Source organism: Myiozetetes cayanensis, unplaced genomic scaffold (genome assembly GCF_022539395.1).
Source record: "Myiozetetes cayanensis isolate MyiCay16 unplaced genomic scaffold, myiCay2020 scf3, whole genome shotgun sequence".
NCBI classification, from domain to species: Eukaryota; Metazoa; Chordata; class Aves; order Passeriformes; family Tyrannidae; genus Myiozetetes; species Myiozetetes cayanensis.
In genome coordinates, this window is record NW_026087521.1 from 63634614 (window position 1) to 63656295 (window position 21682).

Below are 21682 nucleotides of genomic sequence, written 5' to 3' on the forward strand. Positions count from 1 at the left end.
GCCTAAAAATAATCGCTCCTGCTAGATCAACAAAAGGTCATGTGCTCGGCGGAGCGCCTTCCCAAGTTTGACGGGAGCCCTGAGGTTGGAAGTTGAACCCCCCGCCTCGCCGCCACCGGGCATCCTCTCATCGCTTCCCGGGGAGTCTCCGGGCAGGAGCGGGAAGGCGCTGCCCAGGAAGGTGCCTCGGCGGGCCAGTCGGGGCAGGGGAGGGTGGGCAGGAGGAGGGCACGGCAGTCTCCGCGGCCGCGGAACAAAGCTGCGCGCCGCGGGCGCACCGCCGGGGCCGGGAGCGCGGCGGCGCCCGCCCCTGTCCCCCCGTCACTGACACGCCGCTGGAATAGCCAAGGTACCGCGGGGGGGATGAAGGGAGGGAGGGACACGGACGGACCGGGGCGGGGGGAGCATCTCCCCGGCCTCCTGCCGCCGAGCGCCGGAGTTGCGCGCCCGTCCCCGTGTCCGTGTCCCCGCTGCCCATCCGCGCACACACGCGCGCGAACACGCGTGCTCGGGGAAATTAAAAAAAAAAATAAAAATAAAAATAATGCAAGAACAAAACAAACCACGAAACAGAACAAAAAAAAATTTAAAAATAAAAGGGGAACAGACCCGACCCCCCCCCAACACATACACACCCCCACCCCAACAACTCGACTCACCTTTCAAACTCCTGAGGTAAATCAGGGTCAGTTAGCATGCTGGAAAAGCACAATTTCCCTTTGTCACAGCAGCCACCTATGGTCGCCTCCAACTGAACCTGTCAAGTGAGTCCAAACCTTCTAAACCGATTGATTTTCTCTCTCGCTCGCTCTCTCCCTCCCTCCCCTCCCCTCCCTCCCTCCCTCCCGGCTCGCTCGCTCTGAGCGAGGACTCCTTGACCAGTCTCTTAAAGGGGCAGCGCGCTCGCAGCAGGATGATCGCGCAGCTCCCCGCCGCGCTGGGCGACCTCCGGGGGCCTGTCCTTTCCTTTTAATTCTGCTCGCCCGCCGCCGTCAAACGGGAAAAGTCAACTCCTTCAATGTCCTAAAAAACGTGGAGCGGTGGAGGGGGATAAATGGGGGGAAGGGGGGAGAGGAGGAGGAAAAAAAAGGCAGCCCTACAATCCACCTAAACCGGCAAACCAGGAGCAAATCCCCTGCGCTGAGGAAGATCAGTGGAGAAAGAAGATAAAACAAGAGCAGACTGATTAAATTGAAACAGTTATCAACTCTCGGAGTTGAAATAGGGGAGAAGAGATTAGACATAAAAATGCTACCAAAGGCATTTGTGCTCCGAAGAATTTTCATTCCTTTCCCCCCTCCCTCCCCGCTCTCTCGCTTTCTCTCTCCCTCTTTCTCTCTCTTTGGGGAGGGGAAAAAAAAAACACACCCCGCACAACAATCAGGCATTGTTCTGAGGGAAGAAAAGCAACTTTGACAGATTGAAATATAGCAGAGGCCCCTTCAAGGAAACCTGTAAACAACTTGTCACTCACTCTGTCGGTCTCACTGTTAGCTCTTGCTTTCCACAAAGTGCTGCGAACCGTCCTGGCAACAAACCCAAAGTTTCCTCAGCTCCAAACTCCATCAAACAGTCCCGTTGTGTGCAAGGGAAAAGGTAGCCACATGCCAAAACAGCGGGCGCGCACACGAACGCACACACACGCATGCACAAACAACAACAAAAATAAAACTTTCCGTTCGTCTGCTAGGGCTTTTCTCGTTTTCTATTTAAACACACCCCTCCCCTTTCTTTCCCCCACTCTGGGCGAGCAATAGGAGTCCCTCGGCCGTGGCTCTCTCTCATTTCCCCTGCCCAGACAGCCCCTGATAACAAGGTGGACGACGCGCGGCTGCAGAGCCCCTCGGCTGGCTGGCGGAGCGCAGCCTCCGCCGCACTTCCAATTATCTAGATAAAAATCTGGCAGGCTAGGGAGGCAATCAGGTAACGGGCCTCGGACACGCGGGGACGGAGGTGCCGGCAGCCCCGGCATCCCGCCCCGGGGCCACCGCATCCCGCCCCGCTCCGGCGGGCAGGGCTGCACCGCCCCAGCCCGCCCCGGCGGGGAGAAGGGGGCAGCGGCCGGGAGAACGCCGCGGGGAAATTCTCGTCCAAGCCGCGGGGATTAGCCGGGGGCTACTCTGGAAGCGGAGCGCACAATGCCTCAATAGTCTGCGCGGCCCGTGTCCGGCCTGGCACTGAACTCGCAGTAAGGGGAGGGAGGGGAAAGTTAAAAAAAAAAAAAAAAAAGAAAAGAGGAAAAAAATTGGTCTCCCTGTTCTTTCGTACACACGTGCACAGACACCCACGTATCTATTCTCAATTCTTTCCAGTTCCCCTGCCCTAATTCCTTTCTCTCCTCTTTTTCTCCCCCCTCTCCTTTAATTTGCAGCTGGACAACATTAAGGGCCTTTAAAAAACACAAGGTTTTGACCCCACAACAGTTTGATTAGGTCCACTGCCCCCTCTCTTCCCCTCTTATCCCTGCCTCACAGTGGCACAGAGACAGCAAGTTTACTTTTTGAAATATCCACACATATTCGCACAGAGCGGCCATAAGATGTTCAACATTTTCATGCCCACTGGCTTAAAGAAAATGCCGAACACAAAAGCTTATTATTTTTAATATCCGACAGCTACACTGTTTAATTCGCTCCTTTTCCCTCTCGATGCATATGTTAGAAACCAGCAGGCTCACGCAGGGGCCAGTCAGTCCAGTGTTGGCATAAAGGCATCATCAGCTGGAAGCCTGAGATGATTGTTTTAATCACGAGGAGCAAACCCACTCGCAACTTAAGCGCATCATCCCCGAAGAGCGTTAGACCATTCGCGGAGCAAAACGCCGCAGCCAAGTTTGCGAAGGCGCCGTCGTTGCAGTTCATAAAAGAGGATCTGCAAAGGCTGCCTCCAGCCTGCCTTGCATCCACCACAGCGCTCCGAGCCGAGTCGCATACAATCTGTCAACTTCTGGCATGAGGGAGATCTAATGGCTCCTCACTGTGGGGCAGGGTAAACCAACTTCCTTCAGTAGCCCCTAGCAAATAATATTTTCCACAGAGGTCCATTCACAGGAGCCTGACAAACCTAGTTAATATGTACAAGGATTTTTCACTTGTTATTTAGTAGCTAGCCCTTTTAGGACAGCCATGAAGTAGACATTGAAAAGGCAGCAGATGATTAAAAAGAACAATTCCAAATACTTTCTCTTTCATCTGAGGGTCTCAAACCATGTTAAGTCTCACATTACTCCTCTGCAGGTAATAAATATAATTAGGGCCGATTCCAAAACTTTATTTGTATTGAAAAGTATCTCGCTCCACAGGGGCTCCATTCAAATCAGCAAATCTCTGTGTGGAGTAGGAGGCTACTTAGTAGGAGAATTTGGCCTCAAATAAGGAAACTGAGATGCAGGCAGGCTTAGTAGCTTGCCCAAGTTGACACAGTTAGCCAACTCCAGCAAAAGGATGAGAAACAAAGATCCCACGTGCCTCACAGTCTACAACAGTCCTCATGCTGCTGAAACACATATATATGAGTATTTGAGCTGTTTTTCCCACAGAGACATGGTTTTTTTACATCTACTATTTGTTTAAAACATATTTCTTTGCTGTATTCACATTTGTAGGGCCCCTTTTCTTGGTCTTTCATTTTCCCCTTGATGCACCACTGCCCATCCATAAATGCTGTTCTTTCTCTGCCAGTTCTTGCTTTGCTTCCCCTATTTCCTCACACTTAGCCTTGGGAGAAGTTAAGAGAGTGAAGCTACACAGAATCCCCAGTTGAAGGAAAATTAAGACCATCTTTTACTGAAAAAAAACCAAAACACCACAACTCAACAGATTTGGTAGAACAGGAATACCCTATCTTGACCACATTTTAGCTCCACTCAGCTCTCATATCCTTTTTTCAACTCAGCTCCACTCCACAACTGCCCTGCTTCTACCACGTCCTTCCCTCGTCCATTCACACACATTTACCCCTTCCTATATCTTTTCCTATTTGTGCTTTTCCAGGGCTCACATACACCCCCAGGCTGGTATTATGCCTAGGACAATGGCACTCCTGGGTTGCTGACTCTCAGCTAATATGATTATAAACCAGCATCAATATTGGGAATTACAGGAGAGGACATGGGTTAGACTAGGAAGAAGTAGAAAGAACCATAATAAAAGAAGGGGGGGGGAAGTTTGGGAGAGAAAACTAAGATAACTGAGGAAGAGGGAGAGCTGAGGAGAGAGGAAATGGAAGAAAGGAAGGAAGTAGAGATCATTCCCCTGAATGCTTCTGACATGAACCCTTCTTTTCCTATACCCTGCTTTACAATTACTCTTACCCCAAAACATTTTGTGCTCAGGTACCTACACCTTCTTCCCTGTTACATTTTCCCATTTTTGATTTTCTGCAACTACTGAGCTCCCTCTCCCAGCTGAGTGAGGGGAAACAGAGTTGGGTCTCAAAAGGAGAAGAAAAAGGTACTGTTGCTATTGTTATTAATATTGTATTATTGTATCCTTATACTGTACTTGCTAGATTATTAACAGCCTATTGTATAGACTTTCTGATAAAATAATGTTCTCATAGTAAGTTGAACTACAATTGCAAGAGATAAAAAAAGCAATTTAAATGGTTTGAGGGAATCTCTGAAATGCTTCTAGAAATCATATGATGTTTTGGACTTACTTTTTAGAAATTAGCAGGACGTATCACAAAGGCTGCTAACATATCAGAAAGTGGAAAGACTGAGAAATTGGGATAAATACCCACTGAAAAAGAAGAAAATGTATGTAACATACCTCCGTCCAGTTTTTAAGATATAAAATTTTATCTTGTTCTGAAACTTTTGAGGAGTAATAAATAAATAAATAAATAAAAATGCCTCTTTTTACTGAGTGGGTCATAGTTATAAAATCCACTTGCAACCTCCAACATTCACATTCGATTCTCTCAGTTTTCTCTTCCCAAACTGAGAATTCAGATAGAAGTTATAATATCTTCAACTGATGAGAAAAATGAAAGCTTCCCCAGCAGTGAATCTGCACTTCTTTTGCTTTGCTTCCTTTAAGGGGTGCCCAAAACAAACAAGTCCTGGTAAAAGAGGGCAATTTGGGTTGAACTAAACAGAAGAGCTCTGATTTTCATTTGGATGAGGGGAAACAACTCAAATCATAAACTCCTATATGAATTTTTGTGCTTAACTGATTTTTTTTTTTTTCGCTATTGTGGTTCTCCAGTTCAAGAGGTGAACCAAAAAATCAATTATCCACCCAGCTCAAGTTAGAAATACCATAACTCTGGAATATTGCACAGACAGAATTCACAGGTCTTTATACAAGCACACTGGCAGAAGGAAAGCCTTAAATGAAAGATTAATTTTTTTTTTTAATCCTCAAATGATAGCACTTCAGCCTAGTGCCTTTGGCACATACTGCAATACAGTAAGTAAAGGAAGTGCTGGGAAAAATAAAAAAAAGAGCTTTTTGGGTTTTGTTGTTTCCACTGTAGGTTTTAATAATAGAGACCTACAAAGTCCAAGGAAATGTAAGATGTTCCACAGAATGATTTACTGGAAAATTCTCACAGAAAATATGCAAAACTCCATAGATCCTAAATGGATTTTCTTTTTTAGGCACACACTCAAAACAACTGCAGCATTAAGAATGAAGCTGTAAGACTTCTAAGAAAGGGTGTTTTGGAACAGGTTACGGGAGAGCGGAGGGAGAATGGAGTGGGGTTGATGCATTTACTATGAAGAATATCTTGCAAATAATGAGTGCTTACTTCAGAGCATGGAAATGTTTAGCTACAATGCAGTTTGGATCATATGCTTAGGAACAGATTTTTCCTTTCAGTGTGCATGCCTAGCTGCCATTTCCATTAATGGGAATTAAGTACATGTGTCAAGAGGAGAAGTTAACTCTTAGAAATGTAACTAATCTATGCTTTTTTTAAAGAATGTAAATGCCACATCAGGCATGTTCAGTGTTGGCAAAACTGAATGCTGAATATAGTATAGCAAAATCTGAGAAGGAGAAGGCGGTCTGGAGGACTGAAATTTCTGTGCTATTTAGAGTTTTTCAATTTACTGAATTTCTTCAAGGAAAAAGTAAAACCGTCTCATTTGCAAATAGGAAGCCCTCATTTATCAGCTATTTACTTGCACTTTCAGCAGGGCCCTACCATCTGCAACCCTCCCTGTTAAAAGAGAACTGATGCTACCCTTAAGAAGAAATCTGAACCTTCATCTAAAATCTGAATTCAAATTTCCCTAAATATCACAATAAAGTCCCTAATCATTTTTTAAAAGGAGGTTGCCACTCTTTTCCCTGTCCACTCCACATCGGTCAGGGTACAGGAACCACAACATTAATACAGTTGAAAACTATAATTTAAGTAGGAATTTTTTAGAAATGAAAAATGGCATATGTAAATACATATAAAATTAAATTACATAGCTATTTAAGCGACAAGCAACTTTTATCTGTAAAAATTAGAAAAATCAGTAAGATGACACATCCCTGATTTTTGTGTCATGCGTTGGTCCCTCACCCCTCCACCCCCCTATATTTTGGGTATAGCTTGTTTTATTATTTATCTATACTGTCAGTTAGCTACAGGATCTTATTACTGTTTGTCTTAGTACTCTTGGTCTGCACAGAAGCAGCTCAAAAAAAAAATTAAATAAAAGCAGTACAGCTTAAAAAAAGAAAAAAAAAAGTCATAAAAATAGAGAGGATATCCGTGGATAGGAATTGTGCTTGAAATGATTTAAGGAGCTAACTGGATTTCAAATTTACAGTTTCTCGTTAAGGTTCTCAACATAAAATGTTACTAAAATAGGAACCTGTTGCTCCAAGCCTTTTTTTTTTTTTTAATGTTCTTTTTTCAGTGCAGTTATCTTGCACAGAACATACTGTCCCGACTGAAGCCCACAGCCTCACCTTTCATGCAGAATCCCTGCTCTGCCTCCATCCCGGTCGGGATGATTCCCCTCTGAGTGACAGGTCTGTTTACTGTCAGTGCCCATCCGATCTCCAGCCTCCCCGATGACAATGCCAGCAGGAATGTTCCTCTTCAGTGTCATTTCCAATGACCGTTCTGAACATGTAAATGCCTGCCACAGTACCCCTGACGATGAACCCAACTCGTTTCATACAGATAACCAACTCCCATCAAAAGGAAGTTACTCCCTTTCTCCCTGGTGCCTGTGTGGAGGAGTGCTTGGTAGAAATCAAGTCTCTTCCGAACAAGCAACCTGTTTTATAGCAAACCATAAGCTTCTGAGCCTAAGTATTGTAAACCCACAACTTTGATCTATTTGTAGTAGGTAATAATTGTTGAGCGTGATTCCCGGTGCACTGAAATTGAGGTCTTCCTGCTTAACCCAGTGGGTCTTCCTTCACCACCACATTTTCACCATTTCCACCATAACAATTCTGTTTCTTTTTTTAACTGATCCACCGAACAGGGTTGGAGTCATCGTATTTTGGCTCTGTATTTCTACTCTGACTGCTTTTCCCACTACAGTCTGCTCTTACTAACCTGTGCACCAAGGATGCTGAGTTTAAAGCAAACAGATTTGCTTCCATTGACTGTCAAGCAACATGCAATTAGAAGTGCAAGGGTGTTTTGGAATAATCCACAACACCTTGTCCTGTGGGGCTTGTGAAGGCATTCCAGCCTTCCTCATGTGGTCATGAGGTTTGCTCTGGTGTTTGCAATCAAAACTCTCCCCACCCACACCTACATCTCCTGTCTGCTTCTCTTACTAGAAATGGTTTTCTTTTAATGCCATTACAACTGTTTCTGACACTTTAGGCATAGAACTACAGCCACCCTGAGCTAACCAGATTGAACTCTTTGGAGTTGTGCATGGCTCAAGCACAGACAGCTCAATTCACAGTTGCCCTACTTTTTATAAACTTTGTTGAATTATAAGAATTTCATCCAAATAATGTTATCATTTGCTATTCACTTTTTTACTAGATGAGCAGTGAAGAATTATGTCTTTTGTAAGAAATATCTTCTATGTGAACCAGTTTACAGTTATGACTGCAATTGCAATTAGACAAAGAACACAAAGAAAGGTAACATCCTTACATTCTGTAAACTGCTTATCTATTTTATTCCCTTTTAGTCTGTATAATCATAAGGATTCATGTAACTGTTATCTAGCAAGTGTTTCAAAAAATATAAACACCAAAATGTTAAATTCAGAACAAATTTGGAAATATATTCCCTTTCTACTGTGCCATGCACGAGGTCCCTACATTATGTTTGTGATAAGACTAATACAAATCAGTGTTTATTAAATGCACTCTATTGATATTTAACTTGTTAAATACGTCACTGTGAAGATCAATCTGTAAATTAAGCAGTGATTCTAATGACATTAAATGCAAGGGAAGGAGTTATAAAACATATTGCTACCTTACACCTGAAACAGCAATCAATGAGTATGGTAAAGTTACATTTCATTTATAAACTTTCAAAAGCATACGTAAGCCTCAATTTATTTTAACGGTGCTCTGATGCAGTGATTTTCCACTTCTGAGTAAAAGCAAAAATCTGAACTCCTACATTCAACACACAGACTTCAATTCAGCCACTATTACAGAGAAATAAATACATAAGTGTGGTATAAAACAGACCAATGGCTTGTTGTTATTGCTCTTTCTATGGAGACTTAACTCTTGCTTCTCATCTCTCATTACATGGGACAGCTAGAGGCTAGAAACACTGCCGTGGTAGCATGCTGAAAGCTCCTGGGAACGCTTCTGTACCTTGTATGGGCAAAAACCGAGAAAATACTGCTACAGTGTTCTGAAGCATAAATATGGGAAAATCGGAATATCTGGGGACACTCTTCAAAAGCCCTAATGCAATCCAGGTACAGGGCTGACTACCTTCTAGTACCAATTAGCTTGTAAGACAGATCTTCAAGAGTTGCCACTGAGGTATATTCAGAATATAAAAGAATCAGAAAGGAAATATATATTAAAAAAACTACCAAAACAACACAGGAATAAAAAAAAAAAAAAAAAAGAGCACTGGATTGAGACAAACATTCATTAAGATTAAAATACAAAGAGGTTTCTCAGGAACGTTTATCAAAGAAAATTTATGTCATAAATTTTTGTCTGCCTGGAGAAGGTCCAGAGCTGAGTGTCTCTTCTCTTGCCATATAACATTGTACTGAGTCCAGACTGCACATTTGGTCACCCGTTTTTCCTTTTAAGTAACACTTTCTAATGTGGTTTTTGTTTTGTTTTACAAAGTTTAATTTCTCTTTCTTTTGATGCACTTTCCCTTTGTCATTTTTTCAGAGCTGTGTAAAAGTAATTAGTGACACAATGCCAAGGACTGAACCTCACAAGCAACCTAAATATTTTGATTCACTGCGAATGCAGTCCATAATTTACAAAGTGCCTGACCCCCGTCCAATAAATAAAATAAAATAAATGAGACAACTTCTGCATGTTAACAGCCTGAGGCATACTGAGAAAAACATCAAAATGCAGAAACAGTGAATGTCACCACATCAGACATCAGAGACAGTCCTTTGACACTTTTTCAGGAAATGAAATCACATTCATACATACCTTTTTAGCATTTAACCCCACACAATCAATCCTGTCAACCATTTCTCCTGGTATTTGCATGTAGCCACTGCCCTTTCTTGAGAGCAATGTGGTTCAAAATCTGGGCAAGGATTTCACAAGTGAGAATGTCACAGGTGAAACTTGTTTTCTTAAGGAATTCTGGGCTAGCAATAGAATGGCAGCAGGTGTCTCCAGAAGTGCAAATTGTGTGAAAAGTAGAAGGAGACAGAGACACGATCTTTTTTTCTTCTTTCTTTTTTTTTTTTTTTTTTAAACTGGCCTTGTCCTTTTTATTGATTTTGCAACTTGCCATAAATTTCTCAAAGGGGCCTCGATACTGTAGTCAAAGTTGAAACCTGCTGTATGCAGCTAGGACAGGCCTTTGGCACAAAAGCAACCATACAGAGCTTTGTGTCTACAATCTCTTAAAAAGATCACAGTTTTTATAGTGATTTGTGGGCCATGACACATAGGGCCACTGAAAAATGATGTTAACAGAGCTTTGTGTTTCATTGCACAAAAAAAATGTACCTCATTTAATAAAAGCAAATTTTCTCATGGTAGTTTGAAAAATCACCACAGAACTTAACTGAGACACAAACTACAGCCTGCTTCAAAGCAGGAGTCAGTTCTCCACTATATTATGTCCTAGGTGTTTCAAATCCAGGTGGGCTCAGACTGGACAAGTATTCTATAATGGGGAGCAGGGGGCAAATTTATTCCTGTCCCTCCTCTCCTGCTGACTGCTTTACCTCTTTGCTTTATAAAAGTACATAATTATACATTACTTCTGAATAAAATTGAATTACAAGTTGAATAAAAGACTGTTTTCTATTTTATATGTTTGCATTTGACTGACTTGTTCTTGTAATAACTGAAAAAGTAAAAAGAAGTAATCAATCTCTTCCTTTCTTTATTTCACAAACGTCAGGGTTTATAATTTATCTTTTCTCTAAATAGTCTGTGTCTCTTTCTTCATGTAGAAGTCAGTCAAAGACTAAAATTTGCACTGCTTCTTTTTGAACTTCTGTTTCTGCTATACAGATTCTTCAGGAAGCCTAACTCATACAGACACAAACTCAGTGTTACAGGAAAGGACCTGCTACTGACATATGTCACTCTAGTATTTTCTGCATTATTTCTTATTCCACTTTCTTGTCTTTGGATCATTCCACCTACTTTGATTAAGTATTCCATAAGGAAACACAAGCCATCTTCCCTTCTGCTCCCAGGTGGTCAGAGTTAACACTGGAACAGAGCACTGAGCATCATCACACCCATTTTTCTGCCTGAAGTGCAACATTCTGCCTTTGTCAGCACCACACTTGTGTAGCCAACCTGCCCATCCCTCCTGCATAGAGTCCTCTGCTGTCTTCTCCAGCCCTGACTTGAGTGATTCTGCCTCAGACACAAATGTTTAGGTACCACTGTTCACAGTTATTTTCAATTCATTACCATATGTAAGTGAAACACCACCTAAACACTCAGACTTTGCATACCCCATTGCAGTTTTGTACACCAAACACTGATAATACACTTTGAGTTTTGTCTTCTGTCCCTCAGATTATCTAATTCTTGAAAGTACTTCTATCCCACAACCAGCAGTCCCTTGTAAAGGTCTTTTTCAAAAACTTTCTTTAAAGGAAAAAAAGAAAATCAGATGATTGTATTTTATTATTTGTTGACAAGCTCAAGGAATTACCTTTATACATCATTTTTCTCTACAAAAGCTATGCTGATGGATAGCTATAGTATCACAATGCTCATCTATATGCTTCCTAATTTTATTTTTTATTACTATTTCAACCAATTTATCAAGTGAGGAAAGAAAAGTCATTAGACTAATTCTCAGCATCAATTCTACTGTTCAATTAAAGAGAAGCAGAAAAAATTGCTTTCTTCAACCTTACAGGTTAGAAGCCAATATTAAAAGGAAAGACTACATATTAAGTTAGCAGCCCTATTTGAGCTCATCATCAATTTCCAGTAGCACATTTTGATATGTCTAACTTTACCTGCTACTCTATTGCTCTTCATTTGATGAGTTTAGCACCTACTTTTCCTTCACTTTTTTCTTTGACAGTAGCTAATCCTTAATATTGCAAAAGAATGGCTAGAGGTTAGATCTCTCGAGTCTTATGCGATAGAATATGAGGAAATAACTTCATTTCTCAGCAAACCTGTTATCCTTTTTACCTATTATTCTGTGTTACAATACCAAGGAAACAATCCTTAACTACTACTCTATATTACAGTACTGAGAGAAAAATTATTTGCAAACTTGATGTGGGCGGCCTTTTAGAAAACATCTGAATTTTACTCCATGTAATTTCAACAGACCAACCCATCCCCAAGACATTATGCTTGTTTTGGATGGGGTTCTCTTGCATTTCTAGCTGGCAAAAATCATGACATCCTCCAGTTTTAAGCCACACCTATTTGAACAACACACTTCCTTTCCTAACACTGTATACTGGGCTGTGCAAACCAAGTCTTGCACTTGGAGCCAAGTCCATACCCTAAAGTTGGTAAGCCCTCAGGGGTTAAGAAACTTTAACCATGCATCGATTTACCAAGGATGCCTCTAAAATCAGAGCCTGTCGTTGTCAAGGCCGTGTGAAGTGGCATCAGCTCTCCAGAACTGAGGGAACTCTGGGGTCCTGCAGCTGGGAGTTGGATCAGAGATTTTATGACATGTAGATTTTGCACCATGTAAGAGTTTTGATAGTCTCTGGACATGGTTGGACAAGACCATGTAAGGTGAAATACTGTGGGTTTTTAGAAATGATCCAATGACTTACATTTACAAATTTGACTGCAGAGTTTTGTGTGGCTACTGTGCATGGACTGCACTATTTTCATGGGGGGATAGAAAGAATGTGAAACCAGATGGAAAAGTTTCAACATTAACCAAAACCTTACAGGTTTGGGTTTTTGTTTGTTTGTTTTTTTAAAGACCTGTTTTTAACAAAATGTCTCATTGTACTAAAATTTTAGCTGCAAACACTGCTTTTATTATTGGTAAATATACACAGTCTCTCTGCTCCCCTCTCAGATATCCATGCAGGACCTGTAGCTTACCCCTAAAATACAGGATATTAAATGAAAAATTCTTCGTATTGTGTTTTTAATGGTTGTTACACACAATATCTGTGTATCACAATGGATGCTCAGATGTGAATATTCAGTTATTAATATAACACAGTGAGTTTACTACCTGAGGGGGACTGCAGCGAGCAAATCTGTTGGACTATTCAGATTTTCAGGTTGATGAACACCAGGAATAACAGGAAGGAGGCTCACCCCCATCACATGGGCAGTACAAAGGCAACAGGCTCCATTTCCCATGCTCATCCATGCTGGATCCCACATCATGGGGACAGTAAATTCTGTGCATCTTTGTGGCATTAGCCTGACTACATCCACTCCTTGCATAAACCAGGAGCACCTTTCTAGGATTTTCAGATGTTTACCGATGGTTGCTAAAGTGTCAGATGTTGCTGAGCTGTTCCTGGCTCTCCAAAACAATCTCAACAGATCACAGCATAAAGCCACGAGGTGGTAGATTATTACTGAAAGCCACACACATTGCCTAATTCTTTACAGTCTAAAGAAGTTTTCAGACTTGGAACATTCACTGAGTCAGCTACAATACAAACCAGAATCCCTCTTGGCATCATTCTGAACTGGAAGCTGATACTGATCCATTTCCACTCCCATACCAGTGAATAAAAGTTTTTTCACACTCAGACTACAGACAATTCTTACTTCTGGTGATGTAAAATACACCTATACTATTAGTGGTTACCCACTGAACAGTGTCACCATTCTCCTTGTGCTTATGCTTTTATCCACATAAAGTAGCCAAATAAGTGCCATTGCTTTCTCAATGTTTAAATAAATAGAGATGAATGAAGAGAGCATTCACAGAAAGTATTCGTTTTGGGTATTGTGATCCATTTCAAACATCCAAAAACACCCCCAAATCGAAAAAAAATCACAAAAAGGTAAGTGCAAAGTGCCTTTGTAAATATAAAGTATCTATAAAGTCGTCACTAGGTGGGTCCATAGCAATGGATTAGACTTTGAGAGATATTACATGCAAAACATTAATGCTTAAAATAGATGCAATACAGACCAAAAGAGAGCCTGGAAATGGGAAAGTGAAATGGGAGAGATTCTTTCCTCCAGCTGCAGAGCCATCAGGCTTTGAAACCAGTGGGCTGAGGGGCTGTATTTTGCATTGGCTGTCCACCCTTGTAGATGCTTCTGTTAGGAAGAATACAATTCAAATTATAATAGAAGTTACTCATGTTCTCTGGTAAGCAGGTCCACATGCTTACAAAAGAGTGGTATTTCTCCTTTCTGTAGGAGTAAGGTTAGGGATGAAGGAATGTATTTTTGCAGACTCAAATCTCTGCATCTTTAAGCCAAAGGAGGAATGCTCCTACATCCTTGAAAATATTTATTTGGGGTAGTGTGTAAAAAGGAAAGTGTAATTTCTTACATTACTTTTCTCTTGAATTTCCATATGAGTAAGGCCTGGGTTCCAGGCAGAAAACCCTTTATTTTTCATCTGGTCACATTTATTCGGATCTATTTAGACTTCAGCCAAGTAGGAAACAGCCTCAGTGTGGCCACCATGACAGCAAGGAAGAAATAACAGGTATTTTCTCATTTCTACTAAGCAGAAGCTCCTATCAGGATACAAAGATGATGGAAAACGTGGGTGGATTATTTGGTTCCAGCTGGCTCCACATCACACACTAAGGAAATGCCACGATCTTTGACAGGTTCATATTAGCAAAAATCAAGCAAAAGATTATGGGAAAGCTTCCCATTCCATTATCAAATAATTTGGGGGAGGGAGAAGGATGAGAGACTAGCAGTTTTTCTTTCTAAGCTCTCAGGAACTGTCTATTTTTATGACCCTTTTAGTGTTGAAAGCATTGTCTGAAATAAAGACTAATCTCAAAGGATGTGAAAGCAAACCTATCGTTAGACTATTCAGAAAATGTAAAGCAGGAAGAAATGAACCATTTTCATCTGGTGGAGCTGCTACACAGCAGGTCTAACTCACTGCCTAGTGACAGGTGCCAGGGCCTGGAGCCCATCCCCAGGACTCCCCCAACACTGATGGCTCAGGACCCCATTTCAGCTCCCGAGGCCGTCAGCCCTTGTCGCAGTGATGCCACAGCAGGGCCAGTCTTCAGCTCCCTGCAGCCCTGCCCAACCTGGTCCACCCTGGGACTAGCCATAGCCTGGCCCCATGGATGTGCCCCATGCCTGGAGCTGGAGCTGCCCTGCTCCTGCCCAGCCAGTGTGGGGGGAGCCCCCCTATTTCCCAGGCCCCTGGGAACGACCAGCCCGTTGGCACCCTGATAAGCCCTACTTCATCACCCACCCATAACAAAACCTACCCAACAGCCTCCAATACCCAAACCAAATAAAAATCAACATCACAGGCATCTTCCTTACAGAGTCAAGTGGGAACAGGCCACTCATCCATGAACACACTGTTCCCGGTTACACACATAAGCTGTCTATATACTGCATAGAATTAGGTAGCTTAGACACAGCCTGATCTGTGGCAGTCAATAAGAAAGCTTATTATACTGTGGGGACAGTATTTAAATACTATTCCCCACTGGTGTTTGAATTCACTGCTGCTGAGAGACTGCTCCTTGCCTTTGGACTCCACAATTCAACCCTTTGGACCCCATCAGGCCATTGCTTTCAGGAGGAGAGAAGGGACCACCTCAATCCTCTGAGTGCTTCTAGAGGAGGAAGAAGGGAGGGCAGTACCTACAGCTCTCTGTGCTCCACACACCTAACAGTTCAACAATTAGGAATGACTGATAACACCCAGGAATGGTGAAACTGGGGCCAGCCCTCCTGTGCCTGAAGGCTACAAACTCACCCTGCTGTTCCCAAAAACTTGCTTCAGCTGCCAGGTACTAAAGCTGCAGATAACCAGTCAAATGCAGTAAGTCCCTCTAGAAGCTGCTACAAGATGCTGAAAACTTGCTTTTATGGCAAAGTTAAGTACCATGATGATGATCCACTAGCATGGCAGGTAAAGCACACAACTGAGAAGATTGCCCTCCAGCTTCCAGACTCTCTTCCATAGCCTCTTTCTTCATTTTACATGAAAATGACCACAGATGAAGTATTAAAACTGTTTCATTACCTAATTCATTAAGCTAGGAGAGAAATATCTTTCTGCAGACAAATTACTCTTTTATTCTTTCTTGGTCAGTTTGAACAATTTCATTAAAAACATTACAGATCTCAGCCAGTCCCAGACTCACTGACATTCTGGTGGTTGGGCCACTCTGCTCAAAAGTGGGAAACACACATCTGAACCCCCTCCAGCAAGAGGAGAGACTAACCCCACAGAGCAGCACTTCATCTGTGGATCCAGGGAGATCTCTGAGGAAGATAAGTGCTACGCTGTTCATTTCTACCGAGACAGCAGCACTTCTGAGTGCACTTTATTTTAACTTAAGGATCTCATGCAATTGGGAAGTTTCAGCACAATCAGTGTAGACAGAAGCTAAGAAGAGGTTCTTGGGATCACAAGATTTCATTCAGGCACTTAGGCTCTGTCACTGTTCACTTTAAACACTTGCAGATCTGAGACTAAGTGCAGCTCCAATTAAAGGGAACAGGATATTCCCTATGTAAAGAAAATGGATGTGGTTGGAACAGAACTCCCTGACAGGACACTGGCTGGAAATACACGTAAACTCCATAGTTTGATCCCGGTATTTAGAAATCTCTTGGAATTAGTACCTTTGATTCTGAAAAATACACGTTTGCTACACCTTTAATATCTGCTCAAAGCCACTCAAATGTTCAAGGAGTGGCAAGAGTTAATTTCTGTGAAGTATTACTGTCAAACCACACCAGGATATATGCAGAGCTCATCACCCAGTTCTTTCGATACAGTTAAACAACACACTCAGCCAAGACAACATAAGATAGCAGCACTATGGTATGAGCTGAGTACTACTGTATCATCAGGGTACCCTCTCAAACAAACACTCTAAAGACACTTACTTAGTAATTTCTGAACAATTCTGACTATACAGTTAACCCTTTTTTTGATTTCAACATGCACCGCCAAAAAATACGTATCATGTGATCTCTAGATACAGAAGGTAAAGACGAGCTGCCTAATTGTTCTAACAAGGGTAAGAATCCTAAGGGTAGGAATTCCCCAATTTATAATGCCAGTGTTGGTCCAGCTTCTCTCAGATCTTTAAGGTCTTGTCAACCCTAGCACTAAGTAACCCCATCCTAAAAAAAACAAAACCCAGTAGTTATTTTTTGGGGCTTCCGAGACAATCTACTAGTTATTTTTCACGGTGCATTCAAAATATAGAGTACTCCATGTAAGTGCACAGAATTGCTAAAAGAACTGACCAATTGATCTGGAATTTTCCTTTTGTGAAACTCTTGTTCAACAGCCGCAATTTCTCTCATTGAGAGCCTATTTTCTTTGAGTCATTGTATGTTATTAACTTCTCTAATACATAGCAAGGATTTGTAGAAATCAAGACAAAAGTTTAGACTAGAGGAGGATCACAGTGGGGCTACATTCTGCAGCTTCCTCTGGAATCCCCTCATCAGTCATCAGTTACTGAAAAGGCAGAGATGGTACAAGGGATGGAATACCACTTACTGGATGACCTGGAAGTGTTGTGAACATTCATTTGAGAAAAATTCAGTGTTTTCTCATACTTCGTTTGTGTTCTTTTGGATTTATGGCTGTTGTGAAAAGATGAGGTTAACAGTGGTGGCCACTGTAGCTGATATCTTGTTTGGAGTGATATTTGGATTTTGGTCAACGGAGGATTCTGTTTTATATGCATGTCAATATCCAAGATCTTGAGTAATGCTGATAAACCAGAAAAACCATTTACAGCAAATCTGATATACTTCATGTCAATAATACTGCAAACAAGTCTCTTATCTCATATTGTATCCTATTCGCTCCCAATTAAGCCTGAAAAGAGAAAAGCAAGGAAGAAGGCAAAAAGACCAACAAAACTCAGAACTTTTTCAGTTCTTCTAAAAGGTTCTGTTCAAACAGAAGATCAAAGTATAGTCTGGTTCTTATTTTATCCGGAGTTGGCTTATCCATCCACCATAAGGACTTCTTTAATTCCTGTAAAACAACTGTGTGTTCAGGAGAGTGTCTATTCTGAAAATGTTTCTATTCATAAAAACGGTCTTGCTGAATTCTAGCTCTCCAGTATGTTTGCAACTCAATGTGAGATTTACTGGCTGACAGATAAAAGATGTCTTTTTCAAGCACCAGTCCTGAACACTCAGTAAGGGATCATAAAATCAATCTGGTTACCTAGTGGCTCATCCAGCAACAAAAGGAATAGGCAATTTGTTCACTGTCAACACGTGGACAACTCCATTGCCTTTGCTGCCTTCAGTGGGGGCCGTGCAGCCTCGTGGAGGAGCCGCACTCGGGCGCCTGCTCCTGACGCACGAAACAAAGGAAGTTTCATACCACTGTTCCCTGAAGCTGCCGCTCGTACAGTGTGGAGCAGGGGTCGGCAACCTTCCAACGGTGATGTGCCAGATTGTAATTTTCTTTCCCAAATTAGAGTTTAAGAATGCTGGCAGGAACTTTGCAGGAGCCAACAGACGCTGCCTCTCAAAGAGGCAACATGCTGCCAATCAGCTGATTGGCAGTATCTCGCCTCTGTGTGAGGCAGGGGCTCTGGGCTCCTGGGGAATTAGGATCTTGATAGGAGCTGGTGCCTCTCAGAGATACCTCCTGCACCGGCCTTCCCATGTGCCATTCTGTAATCTGACCTGCCGATACCATGATTGGCCAGCTCCTTGCTTCTACCCTAAAAATTTGTCCAGAATTCAAAGCCATTTCCAGCTTGGGCATCGATTCTAGCACGGAGGCAAAGGACCAAAGGAAAATAGCATTTAATGCTTCCTGAAGCTTGCAAAGTCATGGGAAATAATACAAACTTCCTCAGTCGTGCAAGTTTATTTGTAACTCCAAGTTTATGCCTAGAAGCACATGGGCAATTCCAGGGCCTGAATACACGCTTTAGAGGAAAAAAAAATTATTTTAAAATAATCACATGTACCCTTGCACTTGCTTCAAATTCACATACCTCTTTCAGGAGTCAACAAACATTTTCGACTAGTCAGAGAATAAATACACATAAATGCAACACAGTGGTTAGGGTAGAATAGATAATGGCAAGCAACTGCACATTTTAAAGTGAAAAACACTTGAGAAAACAAACAGTAATTTTCTGATTTTTTTGGCACGACAGTTATCTGAGCTTAACTGAGACATAAAAACTACCATCTCTGCTTTTTCATTCAAACACTCTAAAAGGGGACAAGAGTCATCCCACCTCTTCCAGATTTTTAGTGAGGAGCTGTCATGTTTTGAAGGCATACCAATTGTGTATATTACCAGCTGCACTGTCATCAGCCACATGGAAGGGATACAAGTGTGGAACCTTTAAGAGCGGGGCTGTCTACTTCCCATCTTCCTACTTCCTTTTCCGTGCGGGCTCTGGTTCCCAATCTTCCTCTAAGAATAGCAGCAGCTCCAACTTCTGTGCCACTGGCAGTACTTCACTGGCTTTTGTTCAGTAAATAGTCTAATTCTGCTGAGCTGGTAGCAGCTGAGATTGTTAGTGATATATTGTCCTAGCATTAAACACACTGTCACCTGGCAGGATGATTGACTGGAGCCTGAATCTTGGCAGAATAGTGTTTTGCAGTTAGTTTGGCATTTCTTTATTAAGTTCAGGTTAGATTCACTTAAGGAATGCACTTGCCAGCTATGCCATGTTTTCAACTTTATATCCATCATGATGATTAATGGTCTATTTACAAAGATATTCATAATGAAATTCTTACCTTCTTTTCCCAGCCCAACATAAAACACACCTATCATTGTGTTCTGTTGAAGCAAGCCAAATTCCATTAGAAACATTTTCAGACATCAACATAGGATCTTTCCCTACTCTGTAGAAGTCCTAAACTTTCTAAACACGAGTGCATATTTTTAGGGATTGATATTGCTCAAAAAATTACACATTATACAAAAAACACTCTTCACATCCTTGCTTTCTTCCCCGTCTTTTCTTTGCCTCTATATTCCTGTAATTCAGTAAGCCATCTAGGAATATATGAAATTTCAAGTGTCTGCCTCTATTCCTGTGCAATTATCAGAACAGAACTATTATAACGGTAGTGCCTAGGAACCTCAGCCACCAGTGGATGGTAGTTGCAACATAAACACAGAGAAAATCATAGTTCCTGCCCCAGGCATTTTGCAAGTTATGAAACAAGAGGCAGCAGTTAGACTGCGGCGGGATGGAAGCAATGAAATACATTTGCTCAAGATTATTCTGCAGTGGTCTCACAGAGACCTATCAAGCTATTTTAGATATTAAGACAAACTATCAGTCCAGCCACAGTTTCAACAACTTCATATACCTCATTGTCAAGCTTTGCAGACTACCATTGTTTTGTGGTTTATTGCTTAGGAATGGCTCAACTGTACCATTTCACCTTCTGCAGTAATGGACTTCCATCCAGGGCTGTCGCTGCTCCTTTGAAAGCTGAGAGTACAGACTGAGAGACACAGCTGTGCTACGAAGCAGTTATGAAGTAAAGAAGTTATTAATCCCTACAAGCATATAAATCACCATGCCCAGATGCAGTATAGTTTATAGTTTCTCTAGTATATTTTATTCCCCCTCTGAAATATGAATTTCTCTAGCTCAACCTCCCTTATGATATCTATAGTTTTGGGGTTTTTTTTCTTAAGTACCTGGGGCCAGGTTCTAAAAAATGCCTTAAAACATAACTAGAAGATCATGCTGTAGCATTCAAAACTGCTTATAGAAGTAGCGCTTAAGCACATTTTAAAATTCCAGTTGAACCTCCTGGTGCCTAAATAACTTAGGCACTGACCCATCATGCTAAAAAATTTGCTCAAAACTTCCTCCTCTTCCCATACACAGCTCAGTGCTCTGTGACAATAAACCCTTTCTTCCTGGGTTAAATCTGGTAGCAGCCAAGTTTTCCCTTCAAGTATTTAATTAATCTTATTGCCAAAGTATTCTTCTTGAAACCTTGATAAAGAGCCACTTAGCACTCAGAATTAAAATTTATGGGAAAGAAAGCTCGGATGGGATTTGTCTCACCTAACATTACACATCTTCAGCATAGCTGTCAGTATCCGATCTCGACTCCATTTGTAGTTAGCAGAGAAAAGGGGGGTCTCACAGGACAGAAATAATTTGGCCCATTCTAAATAACAACTAAAGGATCTGGTGAGCTGTATCTCAGAAGCACCCACATCTCTGCTTTGACCAGAAAGAAAGAACAGGTAGCTCATTTCAACACAGCATCTGCTTTGAAAGCATCTGAGACGGATTGCACCCCTGTGTGTGGAGGTTAAAACAGGATGTTGATAGTCAAGTTTTATGAATTCCTTCCTTTCTGTCTTTGACTCTGAACATAACCACCAGCAAATCATTTAACTTCTCAATGTTTCAGTTTATGTATCTATAAAAAAAAGTATATTATAGTGCTGTTACATTCTAGATACACTGCAGAGTCATAGTAAGGCAAAAGTAGCTCTTGAAAGCATGCTGAGAACCTCGGAGGGAATATATTAAATATGTGCAAACCATATTAAAGAGACTACTAAAGAATGGGGGAAACAACTGACAAGACTTGGGAGCAAGGAATAAAAGAGATTAAATTCCACTCGCTGCACATAAATGTTGTGAATAGTCTATCTTACAAATGTTTAGCATGTTACACATGCTCAAGAGAGCTAATATTTCAAGGTGGATTTTCTCCACACCACGAGGAGAAGCAGAGAACTTGGTTAAATTGTCATCTAGAGTTACGGAGCACATGCAAGCCAGGAGGGTTTACTGTGCCGCTAAGCCTTGCAACACTGTAAATGAAGCTCTTGTTGCAGGGTGCTAATCTTCTCAGAATTCTTATTAAAAATGGATGATTGCATGTACTTCCAAACAGCCAGGGCATCAGTTTTTGATTTATTAAGCCCATGAGCATTGCTC

At 41.7% G+C, this 21682-nt stretch overlaps 1 protein-coding gene across 19 annotated transcripts in view; it reads right to left on the reverse strand.

Moving 5' to 3' along the window:
- SOX5 (SRY-box transcription factor 5) overlaps window positions 1-21682 on the reverse strand; it is a 638539-nt gene that overhangs the window by 295188 nt on the left and 321669 nt on the right. For 12 of the 19 annotated variants that reach the window (XM_050323679.1, XM_050323678.1, XM_050323673.1 and 9 more), the window contains exon 1: window positions 660-810. The exons of the other annotated variants lie outside the window; for them this stretch is intronic. In XM_050323679.1, the coding sequence (XP_050179636.1) occupies window positions 660-697 (38 nt within the window). In that variant the 5' untranslated portion in view covers window positions 698-810. Of the gene's footprint in view, window positions 1-659; window positions 811-21682 lie in introns of those variants that run through there. 19 annotated transcript variants of the gene reach the window in all.